This window comes from Orcinus orca, chromosome 17 (genome assembly GCF_937001465.1).
Source record: "Orcinus orca chromosome 17, mOrcOrc1.1, whole genome shotgun sequence".
NCBI classification, from domain to species: domain Eukaryota; kingdom Metazoa; phylum Chordata; class Mammalia; order Artiodactyla; family Delphinidae; genus Orcinus; species Orcinus orca.
This window is the reverse complement of record NC_064575.1, coordinates 71,732,987-71,745,204: the sequence shown is the minus strand read 5'-3', so window position 1 is coordinate 71,745,204 and position 12,218 is coordinate 71,732,987. Positions and strand designations below refer to the sequence as shown.

The 12,218-nt window shown below is 38.9% G+C and overlaps 1 protein-coding gene across 2 annotated transcripts in view; it reads left to right on the top strand.

Moving 5' to 3' along the window:
• The window catches only part of ATAD2 (ATPase family AAA domain containing 2), a 69,771-nt gene that overhangs the window by 20,153 nt on the left and 37,400 nt on the right, over nt 1–12,218 (top strand). For both annotated transcript variants that reach the window (XM_033419854.2, XM_033419855.2), the window contains 4 exons: nt 402–504; nt 759–846; nt 1,566–1,778; nt 9,357–9,474. In XM_033419854.2, the coding sequence (XP_033275745.1) occupies nt 402–504; nt 759–846; nt 1,566–1,778; nt 9,357–9,474 (522 nt within the window). The remainder of the gene's footprint in view (nt 1–401; nt 505–758; nt 847–1,565; nt 1,779–9,356; nt 9,475–12,218) is intronic.

Here is a 12,218-nt window from a genome sequence, read left to right as displayed (position 1 = left end):
ACTCAGAGAATACAATGGAAGAAAAATGAAGTTTTTAAAAATATACTACTCTTTTATTTTTTAAATAAATTTCTTTATTTCTGGCTGCGTTGGGTCTTCGTTGCTGCATGCGAGCTTTCTCTAGTTGCATCGAGCTAGGGCTACTCTTCGTTGTGGTGCACAGGCTTCTCATTGTGGTGGCTTCTCTTGTTGCGGAGTGTGGGCTCTGTAGAGTGTAGGCTCAGTAGCTGTGGCGCATGGGCTTAGTCGCTCCGCGGCATGTGGGATCTTCCCGGACTAGGGCTCGAACCCGTGTCCCCTGCATTGGCAGGCGGATTCTTAACCACTACGCCACCAGGAAAGTCCTAAAATATACTACTCTTTTACAGTTTTAGCTTATTTTTATATCATTTTTTTTAAAGCACTGCTGAAGCTGTACTTCAAAAAATGGATGATATGAAGAAGATGCGTAGACAGCGAATGAGAGAACTTGAAGACTTGGGAGTGTTTAATGAAACAGAAGAAGTAAATATATTCTTCCACTAAGGGGATGATTTAATAATCTCCAGTTTAACCTTTTTTCTCTAGAACCTATCCATTTCTTGGTTAAATTATTCATCATTTTGTTCAGCATTTGTTTGATCAGTCACTAGTTATTGCTGGAGTTTTAAGAGTTTATAGCTGGAAATATCTTCATTTTCAGTAGGATTGGAAGGCCCTACTGGATTCTTTTAAATAAACATACTAAACTTTAATGGATTTTATTTACATATTTTTAGGGGAATCTTAATATGTACACAAGAGGAAAACAAAAAGGTATTCAAAGAACTGATGAAGAAACAACTGACAATCAAGAAGGCAGTGTGGGTTAGTCTTTTCTCTTGTTCTGTCTTCTGGGTTTTATTTAGCAGAATATAGCCTTTTTATTCAGAAGCTGTGACATTTATGGTAGTTTATGATAAGTTAGGGTTATCATAGTTTCAAAGAAAAAGTGAAGGCAGGGGAGATAAAAGGGTAATATGTTTTGTTGGGAAAGTACTTAAACATGCTAAAACAAATGAAACTGGTTTGCTTGTATAATACATCTACAGACAGCATACCTCTCTCTACCTGTTTGAGTTAAAAGTTAAAGTTGAGTTTTACTATTCTGTTTAGGACTTATTGCTGCAATTTCTTAGAACTTTTATTGAATGAAAAATCAGTTTTCCGAAATGCATTTTAAATGTTTGGTGAGGGTGTTTTACATTATCTTAAGTAGATTATTGGAGTTATACTGCATGTAACTCAGTGGCAGCCAGAAGTCCACTATATCAATGAAATTAGCAGTAACGCTATAAACTTTAGTTTGGTATGTACTGGTAGTAGCCTTTAAACTACTTTTTTCCTTCCCCTAGTTGTTTTTAATTCTATAGTTTTTTACTTCATTTTTTAAAAATCTTCATTTGATGTTGCAGAATTACAGATTCTTTCTATGAACAACCTAGAAGTAAATAAATTTTAAAAGGAGAGTCTTTTTCTATTCCCCTATTTTAAAAATTGTTAGCATTTGGGTGAGAAGCCTGAAAGTAAATGTTTCTTAATTGTAGAGTCATCCGAAGAGGGTGAAGACCAGGAAGATGAAGATGATGGTGAAGATGAAGATGATGAAGATGATGATGAAGAAGATGATGATGATGAAGATGATGACGATGATGAAGATGATGACGATGAAGATGAAGAGGATGGAGAAGAAGATAATCAGAAACGATATTATCTTAGACAGAGAAAAGCTACTGTTTACTATCAGGCTCCATTGGAAAGTAAGTGCTATCTTTTTTTTTTTTTTCCAGGAGAAGATGTAAACAGGTTTCCTTTATCTTCACTGCCTTTCTTCTGTTATTCTTATTTTTCATGTTTTCATTTTGCAGAATACCCATGGCTGTTGTCTTTCATAACTTACCCAAGATGTGCAAGAAGTTATTTCTTCTAAAGAAAGTTAAATGTTAGCCTTGATGAAAGTAAATAATTGGATTATTTTGAAATTTCATGTCTGTTTTTAATTATTTTAGTTTTCACAGCTTTGTACTTTATTTTTTTAAACATCTTTATTGGAGTATAATTGCTTTACAACAAAATGAATCAGTTATATATATACATATGTTCCAATATCTCTTCCCTCTTGCGTCTCCCTCCCTCCCACCCTCCCTATCCCACCCCTCCAGGCGGTCACAAAGCACCGAGCCGATCCCCCTGTGCCACGCGGCTGCTTCCCACTAGCTATCTACCTTACGTTTGTTAGTGTATATATGTCCATGCCTCTCTCTCGCCCTGTCACAGCTCACCCTTCCCCCTCCCCATATCCTCAAGTCCATTCTCCAGTAGGTCTGTGTCTTAATTCCTGTCTTACCCCTAGGTTCTTCATGACATTTTTTTTCTTAAATTCCATATATATGTGTTAGCATACGTTATTTGTCTTTTGCTTTCTGACTTACTTCACTCTGTATGACAGACTCTAGGTCTATCCACCTCATTACAAATAGCTCAATTTCGTTTCTTTTTATGGCTGAGTAATATTCCATTGTATATATATGCCACATCTTCTTTATCCATTCATCCGATGATGGGCACTTAGGTTGTTTCCATCTCCGGGCTATTGTAAATAGAGCTGCAATGAACATTTTGGTACATGACTCTTTTTGAATTGTGGTTTTCTCAGGGTATATGCCCAGTAGTGGGATTGCTGGGTCATATGGTAGTTCTATTTGTAGCTTTTTAAGGAACCTCCATACTGTTCTCCACAGTGGCTGTATCAATTTACATTCCCACCAACAGTGTAAGAGGGTTCCCTTTTCTCCACACCCTCTCCAGGATTTATTCTTTATAGATTTTTTGATGATGGCCATTCTGACTGGTATGAGGTGATACCTCATTGTAGTTTTGATTTGCATTTCTCTAATGATTAATGATGTTGAGCATCCTTTCACGTGTTTGTTGGCAGTCTGTATATCTTCTTTAGAGAAATGTCTATTTAGGTCTTCTGCCCATTTTTGGATTGGGTTGTCTGTTTTTTTGTTATTGAGCTGCATGAGCTGCTTGTAAATTTTGGAGATTCATCCTTTGTGAGTTGCTTCATTTGCAAATATTTTGTCCCATTCTGTGGGTTGTCTTTTCGTCTTGTTTATGTTTTCCTTTGCTGTGCAAAAGCTTTGAAGTTTCATTAGGTCCCATTTGTTTATTTTTGTTTTTATTTCCATTTCTCTAGGAGGTGGGTCAAAAAGGATCTTGCTGTGATTTATGTCATAGAGTGCTCTGCCTACGGTTTCCTCTAAGAGCTTGATAATGTCTGGCCTTACATTTAGGTCTTTAATCCATTTTGAGCTTATTTTTGTGTATGGTGTTAGGGAGTGATCTAATCTCATACTTTTACGTGTACCTGTCCAGTTTTCCCAGCAACACTTACTGAAGAGGCTGTCTTTTCTCCACTGTACATTCCTGCCACCTTTATCAAAGATAAGGTGTCATATGTGCGTGGGTTTATCTCTGGGCTTTCTATCCTGTTCCATTGATCTATCTTTCTGTTTTTGTGCCAGTACCATACTGTCTTGATTACTGTAGCTTTGTAGTATAGTCTGAAGTCAGGGAGCCTGATTCCTCCAGCTCCGTTTTTCGTTCTCAAGATTGCTTTGAAAAAAAAAACAGATTGCTTTGGCTATTCGGGGTCTTTTGTGTTTCCATACAAATTGTGAAATTTTTTGTTCTAGTTCTGTGAAAAATGCCAGTGGTAGTTTGATAGGGATTGCATTGAATCTGTAGATTGCTTTGGGTAGTAGAGTCATTTTCACAATGTTGATTCTTCCAATCCAAGAACATGGTGTATCTCTCCATCTATTTGTATCGTCTTTAATTTCTTTCATCAGTGTCTTATAATTTTCTGCATACAGGTCTTTTGTCTCCTTAGGTAGGTTTATTCCTAGGTATTTTATTCTTTTTGTTGCAGTGGTAAATGGGAGTGTTTTCTTGATTTCACTTTCAGATTTTTCATCCTTAGTGTATAGGAATGCCAGAGATTTCTGTGCATTAATTTTGTATCCTGCTACTTTACCAAATTCATTGATTAGCTCTAGCAGTTTTCTGGTAGCATCTTCAGGATTCTCTATGTATAGTATCATGTCATCTGCAAACAGTGACAGCTTTACTTCTTCTTTTCCGATTTGGATTCCTTTTATTTCCTTGTCTTCTCTGATTGCTGTGGCTAAAACTTCCAAAACTATGTTGAATAAGAGTGGTGAGAGTGGGCAACCTTGTCTTGTTCCTGATCTTAGTGGAAATGCTTTCAGTTTTTCACCATTGAGGATGATGTTGGCTGTGGGTTTGTCATATATGGCCTTTATTATGTTGAGGAAAGTTCCCTCTATGCCTACTTTCTGCAGGCTTTTTATCATAAATGGGTGATGAATTTTGTCGAAAGCTTTCTCTGCATCTATTGAGATGATCATATGGTTTTTCTCCTTCAGTTTGTTAATATGGTGTATCACGTTGATTGATTTGCGTATATTGAAGAATCCTTGCATTCCTGGAATAAACCCCACTTGATCATGGTGTATGATCCTTTTAATATGCTGTCGGATTCTGTTTGCTAGTATTTTGTTGGGGATTTTTGCATCTATGTTCATCAGTGATATTGGCCTATAGTTTTCTTTCTTTGTGACATCCTTGTCTGGTTTTGGTATCAGGGTGATGGTGGCCTCGTAGGATGAGTTTGGGAGTGTTCCTCCCTCTGCTATATTTTGGAAGAGTTTGGGAAGGATAGGTGTTAGCTCTTCTCTAAATGTTTGATAGAATTCGCCTGTGAAGCCATCTGGTCCTGGGCTTTTGTTTGTTGGAAGATTTTTAATCACAGTTTCAATTTCAGTGCTTGTGATTGGTCTGTTCATATTTTCTATTTCTTCCTGATTCAGTCTTGGCAGGTTGTACATTTCTAAGAACTTGTCCATTTCTTCCAGGTTGTCCATTTTATTGGCATAGAGTTGCTTGTAGTAATCTCTCATGATCTTTTGTATTTCTGCAGTGTCAGTTGTTACTTCTCCTTTTTCATTTCTAATTCTATTGATTTGAGTCTTCTCCCTTTTTTTCTTGATGAGTCTGGCTAATGGTTTATCAATTTTGTTTATCTTCTCAAAGAACCAGCTTTTAGTTTTATTGATCTTTGCTATTGTTTCCTTCATTTCTGTTTCATTTATTTCTGACCTGATTTTTATGATTTCTTTCCTTCTGCTAACTTTGGGGTTTTTTTGTTCTTCTTCCTCTAATTGCTTTAGGTGCAAGGTTAGGTTGTTTATTCGAGATGCTTCCTATTTCTTAAAGTAGGCTTGTATTGCTGTAAACTTCCCTCTTAGAACTGCTTTTGCTGTATCCCATAGGTTTTGGGTTGTCGTGTCTCCATTGTCATTTGTTTCTAGGTATTTTTTAATTTCCTCTTTGATTTCTTCACTGATCACTTTGTTATTAAGTAGTGTATTGTTTAGCCTCCATGTGTTTGTATTTTTTACAGATCTTTTCCTGTAATTGATATCTAGTCTCATAGCGTTGTGGTTGGAAAAGATACTTGATACAACTTCGATTTTCTTAAATTTACCAAGGCTTGATTTGTGACCCAAGATATGATCTATCCTGGAGAATGTTCCATGAGCACTAGAGAAAAATGTGTATTCTGTTTTTTTGGATGGAATGTCGTATAAATATCAATTAAGTCCATCTTGTTTAATGTAACATTTAAAGCTTGTGTTTCCTTATTTATTTTCATTTTGGATGATCTGTCCATTGGTGAAAGTGGGGTGTTAAATTCCCCTACTATGAATGTGTTACTGTCGATATCCCCTTTTATGGCTGTTAGTATTTGCCTTATGTATTGAGGTGCTCCTATGTTGGGTGCATAAATATTTACAACTGTTATATCTTCTTCTTGGATCGATCCCTTGATCATTATGTAGTGTCCTTCTTTGTCTTTTGTAATAGTCTTTGTTTTAAAGTCTATTTTGTCTGATATGAGAATTGCTAGTCCAGCTTTCTTTTGATTTCCATTTGCATGGAATATCTTTTTCCATCCCCTCACTTTCAGTCTGTATGTGTCCCTAGGTCTGAAGTGGGTCTCTTGTAGACAGCATATATACGGGTCTCGTTTTTGTGTCCATTCGGCTAGTCTATGTCTTTTGGTTGGAGCATTTAATCCATTTACATTTAAGGTAATTATTGATATGTATGATCCTGTCACCATTTTCTTAATTGTTTTGGGTTTGTTATTGTAGGTCTTTTCTTTCTCTTGTGTTTCCTGCCTAGAGAAGTTCCTTTAGTGTTTGTTGTAAAGCTGGTTTGGTGGTGCTGAACTCTCTCAGCTTTTGCTTGTCTGTAAAGGTTTTAATTTCTCCATCAAATCTGAATGAGATCCTTGCTGGGTAGAGTAATCTTGGTTGCAGGTTTTTCTCCTTCATCACTTTAAATATGTCCTGCCAGTTCCTTCTGGCTTGCAGAGTTTCTGCTGAAAGATCAGCTGTTAACCTTATGGGGATTCCCTTGTGTGTTATTTGTTGTTTTTCCCTTGCTGCTTTTAATATGTTTTCTTTGTATTTAATTTTTGACAGTTGGATTAATATGTGTCTTGGCATATTTCTCCTTGGATTTATCCTGTATGGGACTCTCTGTGCTTCCTGGACTTGATTAACTATTTCCTTTCCCATATTAGGGAAGTTTTCAACTATAATCTCTTCAAATATTTTCTCAGTCCCTTTCTTTTTCTTTTCTTCTTCTGGAACCCCTATAATTCGAATGTTGGTGCATTTAATATTGTCCCAGAAGTCTCTGAGACTGTCCTCAGTTCGTTTCATTCTTTTTTCTTTATTCTGCTCTGCAGTAGTTATTTCCACTATTTTATCTTCCAGGTCACTCATCCGTTCTTCTGCCTCAGTTATTCTGCTATTGATCCCATCTAGAGTCTTTTTCATTTCATTTATTGTGTTGTTCATCGTTGTTTGTTTCATCTTTAGTTCTTCTCTTCTAGGTCCTTGTTAAATGTTTCTTGCATTTTGTCTATTCTATTTCCAAGATTTTGGATCATCTTTACTATCATTATTCTGAATTCTTTTTCAGGTAGACTGCTTATTTCCTCTTCATTTGTTAGGTCTGGTGGGTTTTTATCTTGCTCCTTCATCTGCTGTGTGTCTTTCTGTCTTCTCATTTTGCTTATCTTACTGTGTTTGGGGTCTCCTCTTTGCAGGCTGCAGGTTCGTAATTCCCGCTGTTTTTCGTGTCTGTCCCCAGTGGCTAAGGTTGGTTCAGTGGGTTGTGTAGGCGTCCTGGTGGAGGGGACTAGTGCCTGTGTTCTGGCGGATGAGGCTGGATCTTGTCTTTCTGGTGGGCAGGTCCACGTCTGGTGGTGTGTTTTGGGGTGTCTGTGAACTTATTATGATTTTAGGCCACCTCTCTGCTAATGGGTGGGGTTGTGTTCCTGTCTTGCTAGTTGTTTGGCATAGGATGTTTAGCACTGTAGCTTGCTGGTTGCTGAGTGAAGCTGGGTGATAGTGTTGAGATGGAGATCTCTGGGAGATTTTCGCCGTTTGATATTATGTGGAGCTGGGAGGTCTCTTGTGGACCAATGTCCTGAAGTTGGCTCTCCCACCTCAGAGGCACAGCACTGACTCCTGGTTGCAGCACCAGGAGCCTTTCATCCACACAGCTCAGAATAAAAGGGAGAAAATGTAGAAAGAAAGAATTAGTAGAATAAGAAAGAAAGAAAGAAAGGAGGGAAGGAGGGAGGGAGGAAGGAAGGAGGGAAGGAAGGAAAAAAGAAAGAAAGAAGATAAAGTAAAATAAAATAATGTAAAGTAAAATATAATAAAGTTATTAAAATAAAAAAATAATTAGTAAGAGAAAAAAACGGACGGATAGAGCCCTAGGACAAATGGTGGAAGCAAAGCTATACCGACAGAATCTCACATAGAAGCATACACATACACACTCACAAAAAAAGGAAAAGGGGAAAAAAATCATAAATCTTGCTCTCAAAGTCCACCTCGTCAATTTGGGATGATCGTTGTCTATTCATGTATTCCACAGATGCAGGGTACATCAAGTTGATTGTGGAGCTTTAATCCGCTGCTTCTGAGGCTGCTGGGAGAGATTTCCCTTTCTCTTCTTTGTTCTCACATCTCCCAGGGGCTCAGCTTTGGATTTGGCCCCACCTCTGCGTGTTGGTCGCCGGAGGGCATCTGTTCTTCACTCAGACAGGATGGGGTCAAAGGAGCCGCTGATTCGGGGGCTCCGGCTCACCCAGGCCGGGGGTGGGGGGAGGGGCACGGAGTGCGGGGCGAGCCTGCGGCGGCAGAGGCCGGCGTGACGTTGCACCAGCCTGAGGCGCGCCGTGCGTTCTCCCGGGGGAGTTGTCCCTGGTTACCGGGAACCTGGCAGTGGCGGGCTGCACAGGCTCTCCGGAAGTGGCGTGTGGATAGAGACCTGTGATCGCACAAAGGCTTCTTGGTGACGGCAGCAGCGGCGTTAGCGTTTCAGGCCCTTTTAGCCGCGGCTCACGCCCGTCTCTGGAGCTCAGTTACGGAGCATCCTTAATCCCCTCTCCTAGCGAATCAGGATACAAAGAAGGAAAAAAAGTCTCTTGCCTCTTCGGCAGGTCCAGACTTTTCCCCGGACTCCCTCCCTGCAGGCTGTGTTCATGCCTCGAACCCCAGTCCGCCCCCGGCGCTCCGGCCGAAGCCGGAGCATCAGCTCCCAGCCCCGCCCACCCCGGCGGGGGAGAACACAAGCCTCTCAGGCTGGTGAGTGCCAGTCGGCACCGATCCTCTGTGCGGGAATCTCTCCTCTTTGACCCCTGCACCCGTTACTGGGGGTTTCTTGCCTTTTGGGAGGTCTGAGGTCTTCTGCCAGCGTTCAGTAGGTGTTCTGTAGGAGTTGTTCCACGTGTAGATGTATTTCTGGTGTATCTGTGGGGAGAAAGGTGATCTCCGCATTTTACTCTTCCGCCATCTTCCCGGAAGCCCTGTACTTTATAAGTTAGTATAAATAGGATCGCTTTTGATTTATGTTAAAGTTGTACCTCAATACATCTGAGCATATATATGCAAAGCTGATAATCAGCTATTATGCATCAGTATAATCATAATGGTTGTTTATGGCCAGTGTGTGTTTTGGTTAGTTGTTGTTTATGCTACACATATATATTCAACAGCAACGTTGCAGGCATAAACGATTTAAAACATGAACAGTAAAATATTCTACAGTAGATATGTACTAGTATTTTCATGGAAAGTAGCATCATTGTAAATATTTAGGTGAAGAGCAAAATTGTCTTTATACATATTTATATGTCACATACATATAATTTTTTTTTTTAGAACCTCGTCATCAGAGAAAGCCCAACATATTTTATAGTGGCCCAGCTTCTCCCAAAAGACCAAGATATCGATTATCTTCTGCGGGACCAAGAAGTCCTTATTGTAAACGAATGAACAGGTTTGGTTCTGAAATAGTGACTGATTTATGACAACATAGTTGTCTGTATGTTAAGGTAGGATTGTAGAGTCTTAGGATTAGGTGTATCAGGATAGAATTCTAGAATTGTATATTTGGGAGAGTTAGCTCTATGCCTTTAGTGTTCTAATCCCCTCTACCACTGACTAGTTTTTGGTTTTGCTTCCACTGATAGGAATTGTTAACAACTACCATGGTAAGGTAGTTTATTCCATTGTTCCACACTAATAATAGAGAGCTACCTTTGCTTCAGTGTTTACTGTATTCCTGGCTTGGTGTTAAGCATTTTACATAGATTGTTTCATTTAATTTTCACATTAAGTTAGAGTATAGGTTTAGTCTTCTCTTCACATACTGTCCTAGATATATTTTCTTACCATGACAAATTCTAAGTTACATAGCTTCTAGACTTATGACTGTGACCATCCATTTTTGGATATATTTTTCAAATTTGCTCTTCTTACATACTGGGAAACATTAATTTTCTATGACTATTCAAATTATTTGTGGGTTTCTTTTCCTTTTACATCCTAACACTTGTTGCCTGTCTGTCATACTTAAGTCTAAAGAGGTAATTCTTGTTATTTCTTCATTCTCCTGCATAATAACAGATTTTCTGATGCATTAGAAATTTTCTGGGTAATAGTAGCATTATAGTAGTTCATGAATGAGAAAGCTTATAGGGTGAAGCCTAAAAAGGCAGAAAAAAATGACACTCATGTGGGGAATGGTGCTTTTTTCGTAGTATTATTAATGTGCTCAGAAGTAAGACTGAGGTCTTATGAGACTTCAACTATTCGAACAGTTTTTAGAAGCCTCCTCATTAGAAGCAGACTATATCTGATCATGTTTTGGCCATGGAAGGCAACACCTCTATAGGTACTGACAAATCTCTCTCTTCTAGGACAAATATGAACCCAGGGTCTTTTAATTTGATGTTCAGAGTCTCAAAATCACAAGTGTACGGTCTAGATTTCTTGTTTCATCATCCCTTTTCACACAACCAGAGCCCAGAAGCATAGAGAATCAGAAAGACAACCTGTCAGGGCTGCCCAAGATAAACTGCACTTGAAAAGAGGCCAGTCACAACTACTGAAGCCCGCGTGCCTAGAGCCCATGTTCCACAACAGGAGAAACCACCTCAGTGAGAAGCCTGCGCACTACAACGAAGAGTAGCCCCCGCTCGCCGCATCTAGAGAAAGCCTGCGCGCAGCAACGAAGACCCAATGCAGCCAAAAATAATAAATAAATTTAAAAATAAATAAATAAATAATAAAATAAAATAGGTAACCAACAAGGACCTGTATAGCACAGGGAACTATACTCAATATCTTGTAATAACCTATAAGGAAAAAGAATCTGAAAAAGAATATATACATATTCTTATATATATATGTATGTATAACTGAATCACTGTGCTGTACACCTGAAACTAACACAACATTGTAAATCAACTATACTTCAATAAAAAAAAAAAAGTTAAACACACACACAAAAAAAGAAAAGAGGCCAGGGACTTTTGTGATGGTCCAGTGGGTAAGACTCAGCGCTCCCAGTTCCGGGGGCCTGGGTTCGATAGCCGGTCAGGGAACTAGATCCCACATGTGTGCTGCAATTAAGAAGTCCACATGCCACAGCAAAGATCCTGTGTGCCACAACTAAGACCCAGTACAGCCAAAATAAGTTAATAAATATTAAAAAAAAAAAAAGGAGGCCATGCTGTTAGTACTTTTCATAGGCCCCATAGGATATTGTTAAAGACCAATATTTTGATAGTGTAATTTAATGATCTTCAGAAAAGGAGAGTAAGGTGTAGTGCTCCCTGGAGTCCCCATCAAGCATAGGGCCCAGGGCAGCTGTCTTGGTTGACTGACTCACAAAACAGGCCTATGTTTGATCCCACAGAAGTGAGAGGCTGGCAGTTACTTTGAAATTTAATTTCTTTTCCCATATTTAATGTGTTTATATTTCTGGAATTAACATGCTTGTTGATTGACTTACCTCTGTAATCACCACCTACGATATATCTTGCAGTAGGGAGGAATTTTTTTTGCCTGTTTGGTGCTTGAGTTCCCATATTTGGTTCACAGGGTATACTCTTTCTCTGTGGAGAGTGTCTCATGTCATTGCATAGCTCCTTGGGTACAGGATTTTTTCCCCCTCCTATTATTTAACAAATGTTTGAGTACTACTCTGTGCCAAGCACTATGGATATAAAAATGACTTAAGTCAGAATTCCTGCCCTTGGATCTCAGACTAGTGGAGGATTCTGACTCATTTAAACTATGAACCAAGAGGTTTAATCTGTACCCTAGTCACATTATTTGGCTTAATTACCTTGGTGTTGGTTTTGATAATTCCCTTTAGACTTTTTCTTTTTGATAACAACTTTATTGTGATATAATTCACATGCCATATAGTTCGCCCATTTAAAGTAGACAATTCAATGCTTTTTATTCACTGAGTTGTGCAACTATCACCACAATTTTGTTTTATTTTTTAATATTAATTTTATTTATTTATTTATTTTGGCTGCACCAGGTCTTAGTTGTGGCATGCGGGATCTTTGTTGTAGCATGTGGAATCTTTTAGTTGCAGCATGTGGACTTCTTAGTTGTGGCATGCAAACTCTTAGTTGCGGCATGCATGCGGGATCTAGTTCCCCTACCAGGGATCAAACCTGGGCCCCTTGCATTGGGAGAGTGGAATCTTACCCACTGGACCAC